This window comes from Pholis gunnellus, assembly GCF_910591455.1.
Source record: "Pholis gunnellus genome assembly, chromosome: 4".
Classification (NCBI taxonomy): Eukaryota; Metazoa; Chordata; class Actinopteri; order Perciformes; family Pholidae; genus Pholis; species Pholis gunnellus.
The window spans coordinates 2,384,665-2,402,800 of record NC_136530.1 but is presented as its reverse complement, the minus strand read 5'-3'; the positions used below and the strand labels follow the sequence as shown (position 1 = coordinate 2,402,800).

Below are 18,136 nucleotides of genomic sequence, written 5' to 3'. Positions count from 1 at the left end.
AAGAGATGAATGATGGTTCTTCTGTCCAAACTCAGTGTAATTATTATGATGGTATGCTTGTTTCAACAAGAACATTTTCATTATCAAGACAACCTGAATTTCCAGCACAGCGCACACCTATTAGCCCTCAAGGAAACATCCCTGCTTTTGATGTCTGACGTTTTCCAGTTCAGGATGACATTTAGGATGTTTGTTAGAACAGAAACATGTTTTTGAAATGCATTTAGGAAAGAAATCCTATCTTATCTTAGCCTAGCAATGTTGCTATTGCAGAACCATCGTAATTCTGCTATTAAAGCCGGGTACACCTGTTACATGGTTACACTCTTTTTAAAATAATGTTCCATTTTCACAGGAAACAACAGTTAGATTTAGGAAACAAAAACGACTTAGTTGTCGTTTGGGTTAAAATAACTACAGAAGCGACGTTAATAAAGTACGGAGGTAACACGACTAATAACTCAACATTGAACGAACAGCGGTCTGCTGGCTGAAAGATCGTTGGTTGTTGGACACATCCACCTCCGACCACCTTCTTTTTTGTAGGTAGAGCAACGAATGCTGGATGAGACCAGCCAGTTCAGTGTAGTCCTGATCCTCTATCAGACCTCCATCAGTGAAGAGACCATCAGAGAGAAGATGGTCTGTTTCTATAGAGTTATTCTTAAAGCTCGTCATCGGAGCCACCGGACCGGATTCTGGTGAAACCAGATGAACTCATGCAGGTTCACCAGAACCTCCTTCAGCTCGGAGTCCAGCAGAGACCGGTCAACCGTGGACAGACCCAGATCCTCCAGCAGAGACCGGTCCACCGTGGACAGACCCAGATCTTCCAGCAGAGACCGGTCCACCGTGGACAGACCCAGATCCTCCAGCAGAGGATCTGGGTCAAAAAGCATCGTATTTCACTTAATTCACATACAACTGTTAAATGAGATTAAAAGGAGCAACGGACAGAGTAACTGAAAATGACTGTTCTTTGGGAAAACAGTAGTATATTGTTTATTTCCTTCATGCTTCTAGCCAATCCTGAAGGCTAAAGATGATGAACAGACTTGACTAATACATATATGTGTAATTAGTGTGTAACATTTTACATTGAGGTAAGTGTTGTACTACTGGTCAAACCGCTACGAAGATACACCTCAGCCTCTCTTCAACACTTCCTTAATTCTGACAAACAAACATTTACTTCAATGGTGGGACTTCCTGCTTGTCTCTTATCAGTTAGATCCTGAAACAATAGATTCTGCCCACGCAAAAAAAAAAAAAAGAAGTGTGCACCGGGTTTGTCCCGAGTGCTGCCGTCCTCACGTCCAGATGTCCCTCTCTGGGCCGGAGCCAAAAGGATTTAGAGGAGAGCAGGAAGAATCTGAGAGTGTGTCATCCATTACTGTACTTCACATTAGCAATTGAACCCCCAAATTAGAGATGATCTAAATTACTTGTGACAACAGCCTGAGGGGACAACCTGCTACGAGCACACTCACACACACACACGGCTGCCACTGCACTGGAAAAATATAATTGCATGTAACTATTATGTAGTGATGGGTATTGTTTAAAAAAAGACCAGTCCCCTTAAAGTGATACCGATACCAACAGAGTACTTCATTCGATGCCAATCATGTGAATGGAAGCATTTAAGTTGAGTAAAATGCCACCACAGCATTTATTTTGTGTAGTCATACTTCTTTCAACGTGGCGGTGGCCTCTTGGCCACAGGCTGCGTTAAATTGATTAACGCTTGTCGTGATTGGCAGCTAGTAAAACTATACAAATTATTATTTTCTCTAGATTTGGTTACGAAAAAAGGATTGAATGCAGTTTAACTGGAGAAGTTTCCGTACTAGTGTATGGTGGGTTGTTAGGTCGACACCAAGGAAGCAACCTCCGGTTCTGACGAGCGAAGCAAAGTAAAAGCTGCATTCTCTCTAGTGACCACCAGGGGGCGACTCCTCTGGTTGTATAGAAGTCTATGAGAAAATGACTCTCCTTCTCTCTTGATTTATTACCTCAGTAAACATTGTAAACATGAGTTTATGGTCTCAATCTCTAGTTTCAAGTCTTCTTCAATACAGCATGATGTTCATTTAGTAAATGATGGTCCATTTAGAGTCAAACAGACCATAAAGCAGGGGATGCTTTATTTGTTGCCTTTTATCTCCATTCAATGCGGTCTAACTACACCAATGATCTGTCGTTAGTTAAGATGTAACTTAAACTGGCTTTCATATTTTCATTTGTAGCCTGTCATGCTCACTTTTCTCTCGTTATGTTGTCAGTAGAGTTCTGCGGGGATGCATGCTGTTGAAGGCCAACAGGAAGTTAGCATCGCACTGGTTCCCGTTGACTTGAAAATTGGTTAAACTGTTTTCCAAGTTCTCCAGGACGCGTGGGAACCGTTTCCATGCACGACCGTGCAGAATTTAAGAGACACGCGATGACAGCAGCTGCACAGAATGACCGTGTGTTGAGCAAGAAGTGTGTCTGTGCAAGGATGTTAATAAAAAAAAATAAAAATAAAGTTTCGTTGGGAATTCAATATACACAATTTTATTTACATTGACAACAACATCAAAATTACACAGTAACACTAAAGCCTCAGGTTTAATAAATATGTAGCAAAATGCAGGAAAACTCTTCGGGAAGCAAACATTTGAAAATAATCTCATTGGTATTTTTTTTGTTGTTGCTGATATTGCTGATCACACGTGATCACTGGTCTGTTTGGATGAGGCGGTGGGCCCAAGTGAACTGGCTGTAACTGTTTGAAATGATGAATCAGCCAAAAATCTATCCAAAGATAATCTCTTCCGTTTAAGTTACCATGGTGACAGAGACACAAGCAGCTTTTTTTTTTCTCTTTCTTTTTTTCAGTTGAACCAACAGTTTGAAATCTGTGCACACATTAAGAAAATACGGCAATAATAAAACTCTGCATCAATGTACCACATCTTCATTGAGATAAACATCTTCAAAAGCGACGACATTACTTCTTTACAATAAAACGCACATTTATATTTACAAAAAAAGACAGAGCAGTAAGACTGTGTAGTTTTTTTTTTGAAGCCTAAATGACTTGATGAATCTTTAGCAGTGGCACCTCTTGACAGTATTTTAATTCTGCAGTCACACAGACATGCACACACATACACACATGTTCATACACTCAAACAGGACACTTTCCTTCACAACCACGTCCACCAGTGGGAGGATAGGGGGGGTTGGGGGTCATAATGGTCTGGGACTGGTGCAGACTACCGGCTGAGAGGTGCTGAAAAGTCCCACATCTGGTGGAGGAAACAGCTGGAAGGGCTGCTGGGAAACCAGCTACTGGTTCGAGAACAATGAGACGACCGACACGCTGAAACTTAGCGTTGACGGACGAAAACAGAGAGCCTTGAAGACAACACATTTTCACTTTAGCTTTAAATGATGACGCTCTACGTTTTGGACAGCGTGCCAGTTTCCACCAGGCGGCAACCTCCGGTTCTTAAGACATAAAGCCGATGTCTTAAAGCTGCATTCTCTCTAGTGTCCACCAGGGGGCGACTCCTCTGGTTGTATAGAAGTCTATGAGAAAATGACTCTACTTCTCTCTTGATTTATTACCTCAGTAAACATGGTAAACATGAGTTTATGGTCTCAATCTCTAGTTTCAAGTCTTCTTCAATATAGCAAGATGTTAATTATGCTCGATTTAGAGTCAAACAGACCATAAAGCAGGGGATGCTTTAGGGGCGGGGCTAAACAGTGATTGACAGGTCTCAGCCAGAGTCGTACGCGGCGTCTCTACGTCACTCCTCCTCAGTCCAGATATGGTCACTTCCTGTTCACTGGTTGCAAAAAAAACAAGATGGCGACGACTTAAATCGCCGAACTCAAAGCTTCAAAACGGCGGCCCACAAAACCAACGGGTGACGTCACAACGACTACGTACACAGTCTATGGTTTCTATGGTGTCTTTATGGAGAAAAAAAACTTCCGTCTTCACAGGAAGTTCATGCAACAAAACCACCAAGTTAGGTTCAGGAAAAGAGCGTCGTCGCCTCACTTTCTATCGACTAGCGAGTGGCAAACAAGTCAAGGGACCGATGACACTAAAGACTAAACGTGACAAAAAGGTCAACGTTTACTTTTAGTTCCACACGGGACACGAACAGCGTTTTGTTTCACTCTCTCTATATTTACTGGAGTTAGCTGTCAGCCCAGTGCGTTGGTGTCAGACGCCGAGGGCCACCGTCTGGTCGGTATTTGACGAATTGGGAATGAGACTGAATTGTCGAAGAAGACCCACTGTCTTGTCGACTCAAAGAACATTGCAGTCCACTTATTAGGCATTGCCCTTGACTTAATCTGTACTGTACAACAGAGAGCTACAACCAAAAAAAAACAGCCCATCAGCCAAAAACAGAAAGGGTCCCGTTTCCCGGTCCTTCATTAAAGGGGAAGAAGGTGAAAAAGCAGAAATGGCAGTACCTGTCTCATGCTTGTAAACAAAGACCACACACACTTGGATGTGGCGGGAGAGCAAACCACATAAAACATGAACAGTTATTTACACTTTTACAAAGAGAACTCTCCAGCAGTCCAGCTGTCAAAAAGTGAAACTACACAGCTGCATGTTACGTAACAGAGCTAAAGACCCAGAGCCACAGGCTTCTTCTCAGAGTGTCTCGTTTGTCTTAACCTCCCATCATCAACATCTTCACCTACAGATATGTGCACATATTCAGTCAACAAGCACATCAAATGAAAAGCTAACGTACCGTGTCTGTTCCGTATCTCTGAAGACAACTGTGTGTTAATAATCGTGGGCTGATCCATGTAACCTGTTACCAGATCCAGTAGTTGCTCTCTAGGTAGCAACATCGTACATAAAAACAAAGAAAACAGAAGAGCAGAAATGCTTTTTCCTAATTGACTTGAAGCACTTATGGAGTCTAAGCACGACCGACCATGCTGTCTAATAGCTTATACACCAGTGTCTCGATATCTATACTCAAATTGGCCCCCGAAAAAAGTATCTCCTTCATATCAACATAGATCTGAACAGTTGGAAATAATACTGACAATAAAAGAGTAAAAAAAAGAAGAAAAGCTGCAGTGTGAGGTGAGTGTGTTTGACAAGAAGTGAAGTTCAAGTGCCTCAAATGCTTTTCCTCCAACAATTGCAACAGCCAATCAAAAAGAGAAGAAAAAAAAATGCTACATAAATATCAGGAAAAACAACAAAGAATAACAAAAACACAAAATGTAAAAACAAAAAAAAAACAAGTTTTTCCAGTGGATGGAAAGAAATAGAACAACCTTTATGAAATGTGTAGGAAAAATGTAACTGAAACTAAAAAGTAAAACAGTTTCAGACGTGTTGATGTCCCTCCACCGTTTCCCAGGTTGCCTCCACAGTTCTCTGCTATGAGCACGGGAGCTTTAGTCCAACTGTCCTCCCTATGATCTGTAGGCAACAATAGTGGTGACAAGCGATCACAGCCATCCGTCTTTTGTTGTTTCTGGTAATAGATGGCAATTACCGTTGCAACGCAACAAAAGGCTGCAGGATCCGGGGCTGGTGGGGCGGGTGTCGTGGTTGGTTTTCGTGGCGGAACGTTACAGGCACTTTATGAGGCAGCCAGACAGGTCAGGCGGGTCCTCACACCCGTTGGGCTCTCAGGGTTGTCCCCTCCAGGAAGACCTCGTGCTGGACCAGTAAGGGCTGGGTCGGAGGCGGAGCGCTGTTGTCACCGGCTGAGTCGAGGCGGGGAAGCGCAGCGACCTGAGAACCGGGCTCCTCCCTGGCTGTGGGCGTCGCAGGAACCCTGGAGCTAAAGTTCAGATAAATCTGAAGAGAAGGAAGCGAGAGAGAGAGAGAGCGAGAGAGAGAGAGAGAGAGAGAGAGAGAGAACGTTTTAAATTCTTTCAGTTCCCATCTCAGTAAAAGTTTTATTTGTCATAAAATTATGCAGATAAAAGGAATAATTGGAAGGCAGGTTTAAAAGTAAAAAATCTTCTGACAAGGCTAGCTTTTATGCTAAGCTAAACTAGCGGTCTCCTGGCTGTAGCTTCAAATCTAAAGCACAAACGTGAGAGTGTTGTAATTGTTTCCCGTCCAACTCTCAGAAAGACAACAAATACGTTTAACTGACAAAAGTTGGAGTTGAGATGCGACGCGTGCGACCGGATTGTTTCATAAGTAGCCAGTTTACACACTAATATGAAGCTAAAATCGGTTCCCAGATTGCATTCCGCCTCATTTGCTCTCCACACAGACTTTGTTTGTCTGAATTCCACCAAAGCCTGCACGAACGTGACTGGTAAGAACTTCTGTTAGACTACAAATGGAAACCAGCGCTCTTCCGAAAAAATCTTGTCCTGTTGCCAACAGACTCGACATATGAATGCAGATGTTTATTACAGATTACTTAACCTGACATCGACAGGCACATCGACAGAACTGTCAGAGCTGATGAAGTGTACGAGGACAGACATGAAAATAACGGAGGCGCTCACATGTGAGCATGATTAACTCTAGCTGGAAGGCAAAGGCACCGCTCGAGAGGGAAATATATATATTTACATAAATATATCTACATTTATATATATACATTTATATAAATACATACACATTTATGTCCAATATGTATTAAACGTCTCAAAAATGGCGTGAAAGGTATCACATGAACCACGTCACGTGACCACTTTTAGGACCCTGGCGTTGCCTCGGCTTCACTCGCTCATAATCCACTGAACCGCCTGGGAAGTCTTCTCCGTTCTGCACCAATTACAGTGAAAAACAAACAACCTGAGACGGTGGTGCTTCAACCTACGTGCTTCGTGGCGTCCGTCAGCTGTTGTTCGATCCTTTCCACCACCTTCCTGAAGGGGGGTCTGTTGAAGGGGTCGGCGTCCCAGCAGGACCTCATAATCTGATACCTGTACAGCAGCAGAGAAACACAACAAACACTTGTATTGGTCTGTTCTCTCTGGACTCACATCCCCTTTATTTTGTGTGTGTGAAAAACTAAATCCATGTAGACCAGCTGCTGTAATGAAAGAACAAAGGGAATATGGATCATCAATGATCGACAATTAGTATCAATGGCAAAAGAACGTGATCGGGGATCTGAAAGTTATATTTGCTCCCTTTGTGCTGAGTTTTATGATCCGTTGCTCCCCTACATGTGTGTGTGTGTGTGTTGTTTTTTCTGTTTTAGTTTTGCCAACAGGAGGACTACTGCTGTAGTCTCACCACCTCCATCTACCATTTCACACCATCGCTCCTCTGATCTTTTTTACACTTCCAAAAAAACGATAACTCACATTTCGCCGGGTGCAAACTCCGGAGCATCCATTCTGTATCCTTCTTTTATCAGCTTGTAGAACTTGGCGTCCACAGGCATGCCGGGATAAGGACTGTTTCCTGCGTTTTAGAGATTCGGTTACATTGTGCAGCGCTGAAAAGAAACAACACACACAGACAAAACACACAAATGGTCGGATGGACTTACCGAGAGAGAAGATTTCCCAAAGCAAGATGCCGTAGGACCACACGTCACTCTCGAACGTATACACGCACTCAAAGATGCTTTCTGGAGACATCCATTTCACCGGCAGACGAGCCTGCAAAGAGTAATAATAATAATCCCAGAGTGAGATGGAAAGTAGAAATCAATCAAAGCCTTTCACACAGCGATGTTTGCTTTCTTTTCTTTCGGGGTCAAACACGTTTGTGACTGAGGGCTGCTAAATGAACAGACAGTGATAAATGTCAGGTATGCACACACACACACACACACACACACTGTGTTTGCCTGAGGATCTAAAAAAAAACCACTCAGTTCATACCTGACAGCCTGTGGAAAAATAAAAGCAAAGACACACACGTCTCTAGCATTTCCATTCACGTCCATCCAAAGATGCAGTTTATGGTTCCCTCTGCAGATCAGCCGCCGCTACATATCTGCTAAACCAGCTTCAATTCAAACCAGATTTCTTTTTTGGAAAAAGTGGTTTACATGTTGATTGTAAAAAGAAATGTTATCGCACGCTAGAAATACTACTTCCTCGCCAGGAGCCACAAATAAAGGATTTATTGTGATTTAATGCTACGTCTTGAGGCTAGTGATTTAAATGAAATATTATATTTGTAGCAAACAATGTTCACCTGCAGCTTCCAGCCGGCTGATGGTGTCCTCACTGAAACCCGAGGCCTCAAGTTTTGTCTTCTTTAGAAGCTGATATATCTCGGGGACTGCCCATTGTTTGAAAAACACCAAAAGTCGTATCATCGGACCTTCCAGATTTCTTTTCCCCTGCTGGTGAAGGCATGACCCATCACTCCGCCTCTTATTACTCATTCGTTGGTTTTGTACATTAGGTTTATGCACGAGGAGTGAGACCAGCTAGGTTTAGGGTGATAATGTCAGGCTAAGCCACCCACAGGACGGGTCAAACCATTCTGCATAATAATCAGCCCCAGTGGCGGGCCGTCAGGGCCTGCAAAGCCTTCTCTGCTGGCCTAAACAGAATCACAAAGTTATAGCTATTTTATAATTTAATATTTTTTCTTAAATACATTTAATTTTTTCTTATATGTATTATAATTTATAAAAATATTTTTCCCATTATCTTATTTTCTCATTGCACAGCTACTGTGCTCCTCAGTTGCTCTGCTTCCAGTGCAGCTTGTTTTAAGTAGAGCTTTTATCCAATCAGATTTCACCTCTGTGTCTCTAGTAAGAAGAGAGGCCCCAGTGCCGCCATGTGCCGTTTAAATTGAATGGGGACGATATTGTTGATTCAACCAATCAGATCTTTAGTTTGAGATTCATGGCCGCACCAGAGCGGTTTGCAGGCCTAGTTACGTCAGCATTACTGCAGCTTGATGCCTCTCTCCCGCAAGGTGCAGAGTGTGCTGTGATTGGTCAGTGGGCGGGCACGTGACTATGTGCCCGCGAAACATGTTTGCTAGCAGCAGAGCTTTGGTTGTAGCAGACAGAGTTCAAGTGGAAATATTTGAAAGACATTTTACCTAGCTTTGTTTTTTTAATATCAAATGGCGGAAGGAGGAGAAACGGATTTAGTGGTGGAGTTACTGGGAACGCTTTTCTCAAGAAGGACATTTCTGAACAAACTGGACAGTAAGAAACGACCCCACAGCTAGCAGCCCTGACCCAGCCGGGAAAAGGATTTGTATGCAGCGTTGAGAAGCGTTGCACATGTTATGGCTGGGAATGTGTTTCATTTTAACTGAGCGTCGGTACTTTTGGAGAGACTCGAGTGGATCTACAACTCAACGACCACGTTCACAGGGAATTCAGCTCCACAACCGCGGCCCGCCCTTCACCGGTCCGGTCCACGGCCGAAGACGACCACCGGCGCGCCTACCATCTGCGAAATATAACTGGGGAGGCTCGACTGGCGTCGAGAAGGACTTCTTACTGGAACTGATGTACTGGGATTAAACTCTTTGTCAACAAAGAAAGGAGGATAGACTGCATTTGGTAAGTGAACTTCGTTTGTTTACCTCTACTGTTCACTTGTCTATCGTGGCGTTTTTATGAATAATATTTGAATGGGGGTGCTGCTGATCGCAAGAGGAGCGGCTGTTGCCGGACCTTCGTCGGCGGGGGCGGGGGGGCTTGCGGGAGAGCGGTGCTTGCAGGAGAGCGACTGCTGCATCAGGCTGACTAATTTGCTCGCGGAGTTTTGCAGTAGCTCGCGCGGTTCACTGTGCATACGTGGTGACCCGTGTGTTAGAAAAGAATGACACGCGATCTACCTCCGCGATCGCGATCGACGTATTGGGCACCCCTGATTTGGACTGTATGTCCGGTAATGACGCAGCGTCCCGTCATGCTCGTATTCATGTATCTGCACTCTGCATTTCGTGTTTTGTATGATAGGTGTTGAACTTCATGTAACATTTTATTTCATTTGTCAAATGTTGCAGTGTTATGTGAATATGCGGCTTTTACACGAAACAAATAATAACCCGTAGCTGTGACGTCATAACGAGGTTATTAGAAGTGAAGAACAGCACTGAAGGCCCAGGTATAAAATCCACCGCCCGCCACTGATCAGCCCAATAATAATGTATTTCCTTTCATTGCACCAAGACTTTGTATTTTTGGAAGAATGTACCGTGGAAACAACGGTATGTTTTGGGCTTTTGATCCAATGATACGTATTTGGGTTTTAGAATAATGGGCCACTGGAACGATGGGATGTTTTTGGGGCAACAGGTTTTTAGTCCAGCGGGACTTACCGTGGTTTCGGAATAACGGGCCGTCGGAACAACGACGTGACACCGATATCTCCTCAGTGGCTGGACGGATTATTACGATACTTCTCCCTTCATTCTTTTATAATTGGAAATGCGACGATAGCCCTTACTAATCTCTTTCATTGTTCGTTTATATATCAAGAACAAAGGACCCTGGGAACATATGGAGGACTTACTATTCACGTTAGCAAGCTAACGTTAGCTTTGTCGGTTGTATACACAACAGTTACACCCGGCTTCTCTCTATTTAGAAACCAGTTTGGTCTGATGTTTATGTGTAAAACATCATCAAGACTAACTTTACTTCTTTGTAGCTAATAGATATCACAATAAAACTTCCCTAGTTGAGGACTTGCATTAAGACAATTATGTTTTGTATTACAAGTTATGTTAAAAGAAAATGCAAATGAGGCATTATCTTATCAAACATGTGCTGATTTGCATACATTTCCACAACATAAATGTGAACATTAGATAAAGCCAGGTTTAAAATGATTGTTTGATTTTGTTGACATATTAGAGTCAAAGGTTTTTACATTTTGGATATATCGTTGTGTCACTACATAAATCAGAAAATACAGAAAACAGTCATAATCAAATCCATTTTCTCCATGTTTATATTAATAAAATCTCTGAGTGCTGTGTGAACTAACCCTCTGTGTGAACCTTCAGCACATAGAGAGGAATGAACGTGTAGAGTTTGGTGTGTGTAAGAGCTGCTGAAGTGGAGATTTATCATCAGAGTCTGAGAACAAACTCATTGAGAGAAAACGTCCTTTAAAGAGACGTTTAGTTCATTACAGACATTTAGAGACTCTACAGGTGAAGAGGGTCAACACATGAACTCATAGAGATCACCATGAACCTTCACCACTTCATCACTCACATGAAGAGGAGGAGTTATTGTGTTACAAGTTTACTGACATGTTATGTTTAAATATGCAAATGAGGCATTAAGTAATGGTAACTTTTGGTGAATTTAGGAGAAATCTACAGACACAAACAGACAAAGTAGTAAAATAAATGTTTTCTCTACTCTAGTCTGAAAGAAGAAGAACATGGTATGAAAGTACAATGCAAAAGTCCCAAATCTACAAATTGATTAGCGCATGAATAATTCTGTTTTGCCTGTAGTGTCTCGCCTTAACAACCGTACAGCTCCTAATAACTTTCTAGTGATTTGAAAAAGCCCAGAAGGAAGAAGTTTCCTTACACAGCGGCTCTGACAAGTAAAGACATGATTGACTAACCGGGGTCAAACCAATTAACTGCTTCATTACTCTACAAATCTATTTAGATAGTTTGAAACCAGGAAACTAAAGCACGGGGTTTGATTGAAGACAAGAAAAGGCATGTTGAAGGGGCGTCTTTGTTGTCATCTAAAACTCCCAAGGACCACATATTTAGTGCAGACTTACGTTGCCTTTGACGACATAGTTGGAGTCCGTGTTGATGTCTCGGGCCAGACCGAAATCACAGATCTTTGCTACTCGTCCTTGAGTCAGGAGGATATTTCTGGCAGCCAGATCTCTGTGGATACACTGAAAAAAAAGAACAAATGCACCATTACCTTTAATACCCAATGATACATGTCATATACATGACCAATCAATAATATAACAACATTAGGCATGGATGAGGTGCTTCTTCTAATGCAGTTTGGTGCTGAATTTCCACACTTGGATCTGTAACACACAACCACTGACACCGATACAGGAGCTTACTGGCCACAGTATCTTGACTCCAGGGCTAATCAATCTTTCAACAGTATGCTCCAACATGCATTTTAGATCCGTTTACTAGCTGTGGAAAGATGATCCGTGCTCTGTCAGAGTTTTATCCAAAAATTAAATCAAATACGAAGGCTTGAACAGACAGCGGTGTGTGATGAATCAATGACACACGAAAAAACCTAAATATTCTGCTGCAAATATTTAGCATCAAAACTATTCATACAGGCAGAGGACCAACCACCAGGATGCTTTTGATCCAGAGCAGCGTCTGACTGTCTGTTTGAGGTAAACTGTTTTATAGCCTAAACTACTGTCAGATATTTTATTGACTTTCCTTTTAGGGAAATGCTCTGAGTGAATTTGAGTTCCCTCAACAGTTAGTATCTATGGCTTTTATTGTGAACGGTAAGTACAGAAGAATTGGATCTGGTCTGCGCTGCCTTTGTCAAGGTTTAGAGGAGTAAGACAGTTTTCCATCTTACTACGGAGCCTCCACAACGTGATTGGTTGATGCCTTTATTTGCTGTTCCAAAGCTCAGAAAGATCAACGTGATCTCACAGAAATAAGTGAAATGACCACATCATCTTAACAGCTTATTACATGGTGGTAGTACATAATGTGTAAGATTATGTGCCACCAACACGGAAACAATTCAATGTTAGGTTTAGACAACAAAACAAATGTTAGCTTTTGGCAACAAAATTAACATCAATTATGCAACAAAACAAATGTTAAGTATGCAACTAAACGAACGTTAAGTATGCAACTAAACGAACGTTAAGTATGCAACAAAACAAACGTTAAGTATGCAACAAAACAAATGTTAAGTATGCAACTAAACGAACGTTAAGTATGCAACAAAACGAACGTTAAGTATGCAACAAAACAAACGTTAAGTATGCAACAAAACAAACGTTAAGTATGCAACAAAACAAACGTTATGTTTAGGCAACAAAGTCCCTTAGTTGGGTTTAGTAAAGACATCATGGTCGGGCTTAAAATAAGAATGTGGATGTGTTTAATTTGCATTTCCACGACAACAAAGGATCCTAACTGACTTTCCGTTGTTTAAGTAATTATAACACATTATGTTCCACCACCATGTAAATCGCTGCTAAAGCTCTTTTTCACTGTGTGTAAGTATTCAAGGCAAAAACAGCGGTTTGAAAGAAATATATTGAAGTACAAATAAATCAAACCCTAAAAAAACCCTGCTGTGTCGTGGCCATTATGGTTGTTGCTCACATTTTTGGCAGCCAAGAACTCCATGCCTTTGGCCACTTGGTGCGAGAAGCTGAGGAGGTCTTCTGTGTCCAGAGACAGACCATCCTCGTCGAACATCTCGCACTCTGCATCTTCTTCATCGGAGACACCTGAGAGGACAAACAGGACGAAGATTATCCTACGAGTCCAACTGCTTTTCTTTTGAGTATTTTAAGATATTTGATGAATGGCTGGCTCTCTTGCCTTTGCGTAGTGAGCGTCTCTTCTCAGAGGATGAGCCGAACGGCAGCTTGCCAGCAGCAGAAGGCCTCATGGTCATGTAGCCGTTCAAGCTGTCACTGTGAAGAGGAAAAGGAGCAGTCTGGTCTCAGCCGAGCACAGCCACACATCGGCAAGCTAGTGTCCAAATACCCTCCTCCTACGCACGTTCTGGAGAGTATATACTAGTACTCTCCTTTCTCTTACACTCACAGTATACCAGTGTTTTTACATACAGAAAATAACCTGACCCAGCTGTGTCGCTCTGCGGCATGACGTTGCGGTAGTAGCAGTCTTCCTCCAGCTTATAGCAGATGAAGGATTCCCTCTTTCTGCGTAGAAAGTTAAGGAGGTCTCCGAAGCAGCAGTACTCCGTGATCACCAGCGTAGGGCCTGCAGACGAAGACACCACAGCGACACCAAGAATCACAACCAAAATCAGTCTCCTTAAATCTCTGATGAAATGATAATACGGGACAGAACATGGCTGCCGCACCTCCAACAGTGCAGGCTCCCAGCAGGTTGACGATATTCATGTGGTTTCCCAAGTAACTGAGGACTTTCAGCTCCGACATCAGGGCCTCTTTCTCTGTGGCGTGAGCGCTCGCTGTGAGGAGGAAACAAATGTGAACAGAATCAGAACCGTAAGGATCGGCAGTGAGCTCAAGTTGGACTACGAGTACGTATCGCGAGCTGGTATTTGTGCATAAATCTGTTTATTGAGTCAGTCTTCATTTGATGGTCTACATCTCTCACCCCCAGACAGAACTCCTTAACAGGGGTGGACGAAAGTCAGCAGCAAAGTTATTGGCGTGTATCTGAACTATGTGTTATATATATATGACGGTACCCCCCCCCCCCCCCCCCCCCCTGCTCTTTGAATTTGACTTTGATGCTTTCAGGTTAGACAAAACAAACGGCGACAAAACCCTTCTGGGACAAATAAAGGTCTCCCACGGTGTGTTGACGGCACTCACATTTAAGCATTTTCACCGCCACCGTCACGACCGAATCTGCTTCGGAGAGTCCGTACGCGGTGGCCTCCACCACTTTCCCAAACGCACCAGATCCCAGCGTCTTCCCTGAAGACGAGGAGACAGACACACACACACGCACAACAAAACTGTTATTCCTCCATCCTGTTTCCCTCCAGCATTGCTGGACCCGTGCCAGTGTTCCCAGGACAACACCGGTTTGAGCCCCCGGGCTGTGTACGTAGGCACCAGGACACGCAGGATCCTGTTTGAGGAGGTTTCTTTAAAACAACACCCAGAATATGTCAACGATATCATGTTTGCAGTAAGGGAGTGGGGAGAAAGGAGCTGTGAAACTGGTTAGTGACCACACACGTGGCTAAAAACCGCCGTGTTCACATACACGGAAAACAGACGTTTGTCAATCTGCACGAAGTCGCCCGAGGCGGGCGGCGGTGATGTCATGCCGTCTGCACTGTCGGGCTTTATTACCGAGGCTATTACTGACACAAACCCTCGTTTATCTCCACATCACTCTGCCCCGACGGTGATTTACAACGCTAGACGTAAAAAAACTTAACATCATGACAGATTAATAGAATCATGGAGGCCTAGACAGCACAAACACACCAACAGATCATTAAGGATGAAAAGGAGTCGCAGGGCGCTCACCAAAACGCAAGTTGTTTCGCGGGAACTCCCACTGGTGATCGTACGGCAGCTGGGTGGGGTCAATGTAGACGTAGTTGTTTCCATGGATGCCCTCGATAACTTTCCACTGGATCTGGTATTTGGGTTTCTGGCGCCAATGCAGACAAACATCAGACACATCAATTACTGTGACACATTATTGTTGCTGATGGGGTTTCAACACGCTTTAAAACTTTTGCTTTTACTTTGCTAAAATTGTCATTGGAAGAGGGCGTGCCACGCGGGGGAGGGAGTGCAGAGCTGTCTTACCTGCATGTACTTGTAGAACAGCATGATGAGGACGAGACAGAGGACGCCTGCTGCTGACACGGAGCCAATTAGCAGAGGGGTGAACAGATCGTGGGGGACGGTTCTCTCTGCAGAGACAGAAACGATCACGTTAGACTACAGGAGCAATAAGTGCCGGGCCATATGGAGAACAGGGATCACCATTATATAAAGATTAATATCATTTTTATAGCTAATGACCAAACATATTTATCATCAACTATAGCCTTGACATTTGTTATAGTCATCTTTCGTGGTTATTTGAATAAAAATACACAATTTAAATGATTTAAAAGATTGTATTTTTATTGCTAAAAATATATACGATGTATAATAATAGTGCTGAGAGCTGGTGTGAGGAAGTCAAACCGCTCATAGTTCATCTGTAATATCTATTTCATGTTGCAACTGGATTTATTCAACTTTCTCAAGAACTACAATTTTACAAGATTACATTTGAACACATGATAACAAAAACATGTTCTTCATCCGTCATTCATACAGAACGGAGCTTGAACTCAATGGAACCTCTGTATGTTATAACATAACGAACTAACGTCTCCTCCTGCCGATCGCAACACGGATCTGTTGTTATCATTATCAGACTTACTCAAAAGCATAAATGCGGATCTTCAGATCACATATTTGATTTTCTATCTCCAAAATGATTGTGATTAACAGTTTTATATGAGGCTGGGATGTCAGTTCCCTCTGACATGTTTACAGAAGCTTCTTCTCGAGGCTTCAGGTGAACGACTTTAACGCACAAAAACAAACACACGTGTTACGTGACTCGCGCTTGGGAAGATTATTACCGCACAAACAACAAACGTGTCTCACGAGATTCGTTTTCACCGACCAACAACGCAGGAATCAGGACACCGTGAATATCGTAGCTTCTTCAATTCTTACAGTTTGAAACCGGGACTTAAATATCAAATATCACAACATTTTTGAGTGAATACCTCAATATCGTTTTGATATCGTAGGGTTGACTATTGGTGCTTTTGTAAAAATATTTGCACAATGCACAATACTATAAGATACGATTTATTTGTCTAGTGGATATAACGGCTAAGCAGGTTAAAGACAAATAAAAGTCCACTAAGCTTAGAAAATGACATCACAGTTAGAGTCATTTCTAGCTTTTATCATTCCTTATAGTTTTTATTTACCTCAATGTAAAGAGTAAAGAGTAAAGCAGCACCTGGTGGTAGTTTTTAATGCATCTGGCGAAGCGATGATTAAAGTCAGTTGAGCAGAAAATGAGTGAACTGTGGAAGACGCCACAAAGAAACTTTCAACCGTCGCATGTTTTGGTCATTTAATCTTAGTTCGGTTCGATGAATTCGTTTATTTCCCCACTGACTTGAACTTTCTGTAAAAGGCCTGTTTATTTGGGGAAAATGTTTGTGTCGGCCAAAGCAGTTGAGCTTAACCCTTCAACTCCAATACACCATTAAAAAACAACCGCTTGGACACAGCTGAACCATCATGGACCATCAAACAGTGAGTAATGTTAACAAACCAAATAAACATCGACCATGTCGATTATGGCGTCTGTGAGCGGCTAAAAAACACTTTAGCCTTATTACGCCATCCAAAATCTAAGACGATATCTTGTCTCAAATCACCATAATGAAATAATAATATGATATTGCCCAGCCTTGGTGGAAATGGAGTCAATCCGTGACTCTTTCACTGGTTTGCCATGTTTACACTCTAAATGACATTGCAGAGGGGCATTACGGTAAGCCAGAGAGGGCTAAGTCACAGTCAAGCTCACTTTGGTCAAATCACAGCCAACTAATCCAATTACACGTGTAAACATACTGTCTCTGCTTTTCTTTGCTCCTGCGTTTACAAATTCTGCTTTTTATTTGGTCGAATTTTTTCATATCCGTTTCCATCATACGGTATTTTACCGTTTTTCCCCCCTGTTACTTTTACAGCTGTGTCTGCGAGTAAATTATACTGTGACCAGTGTCCCGTTCCTCTGCGTCTGGCTGTTTGCGATGCCTCATTGTTTTGCTGCTCTGTACAGTCGGGTGTAATAAGCTCTTTAGAGATAAGAAGCTTTCTCTTCACTTCAAATCTGAGAATGCAGCGTCTGCAGGAACTAATCCCCTGTAAACCTGTCAGTGGTTTCTAAAGCCCGGTGTGACACCTCCCGAGCCTCCCACAGCCCCCCAGAACGGATCCCAGCGCCGCCAGGACTCCCACTGCACTCCACACTCTCGGCGTCTCTCCGCCTGGTCTGCTGTTGCTCAGTGAAGCACAACAAAATCCTGGGCGCACGCTCCAAAAAAAAAAGAAAAGGAGGCTTGTGCTGCCTGGCCACGGACGCTCTCCTCCCTCATAATGCTCGCCCACATACCCACTGAACCCGCCCTAAACCCCCACACCCGGGTCTCCAGGCTCATGCAGGGACGACTCTGCTGTAATTTCAGTTCCTGCGCTCACGCCACATTGAGGACGTCGCACGGCAGATGGGGAAGCCGTTATAACAGAGCGGATTTGTGGTCATAAAGTAAACAATGGACTAATTCCCATCTGTAATCTCATCGTGGCCAATAACGGCCGAGGTGTCTCTCCTTTTGCTTATGTTTACTTAACAGATTAAAGAAGACCAACCTGTACTTGGACCACGCCGACGGGTTAATCCTCCCCCCAAATCATG

General features: G+C 43.0%; 1 protein-coding gene across 3 annotated transcripts in view; it reads right to left on the bottom strand.

Annotated features, from left to right (window-relative positions):
* Positions 1-2,814: 2,814 nt before the first annotated feature.
* kita (KIT proto-oncogene, receptor tyrosine kinase a) overlaps positions 2,815-18,136 on the bottom strand; it is a 30,158-nt gene continuing 14,836 nt past the window's right edge. For 2 of the 3 annotated variants that reach the window (XM_079157386.1, XM_079157388.1), the window contains exons 10-21: positions 15,439-15,545; positions 15,151-15,277; positions 14,482-14,586; positions 14,001-14,111; positions 13,741-13,897; positions 13,490-13,584; positions 13,268-13,395; positions 11,707-11,829; positions 7,512-7,623; positions 7,324-7,423; positions 6,831-6,936; positions 2,815-5,845 (exon numbers count right to left, since the gene is read on the bottom strand). In XM_079157386.1, the coding sequence (XP_079013512.1) occupies positions 5,657-5,845; positions 6,831-6,936; positions 7,324-7,423; positions 7,512-7,623; positions 11,707-11,829; positions 13,268-13,395; positions 13,490-13,584; positions 13,741-13,897; positions 14,001-14,111; positions 14,482-14,586; positions 15,151-15,277; positions 15,439-15,545 (1,460 nt within the window). In that variant the 3' untranslated portion in view covers positions 2,815-5,656. The remainder of the gene's footprint in view (positions 5,846-6,830; positions 6,937-7,323; positions 7,424-7,511; positions 7,624-11,706; positions 11,830-13,267; positions 13,396-13,489; positions 13,585-13,740; positions 13,898-14,000; positions 14,112-14,481; positions 14,587-15,150; positions 15,278-15,438; positions 15,546-18,136) is intronic. The other variant, XM_079157387.1, reaches the window with a different exon arrangement.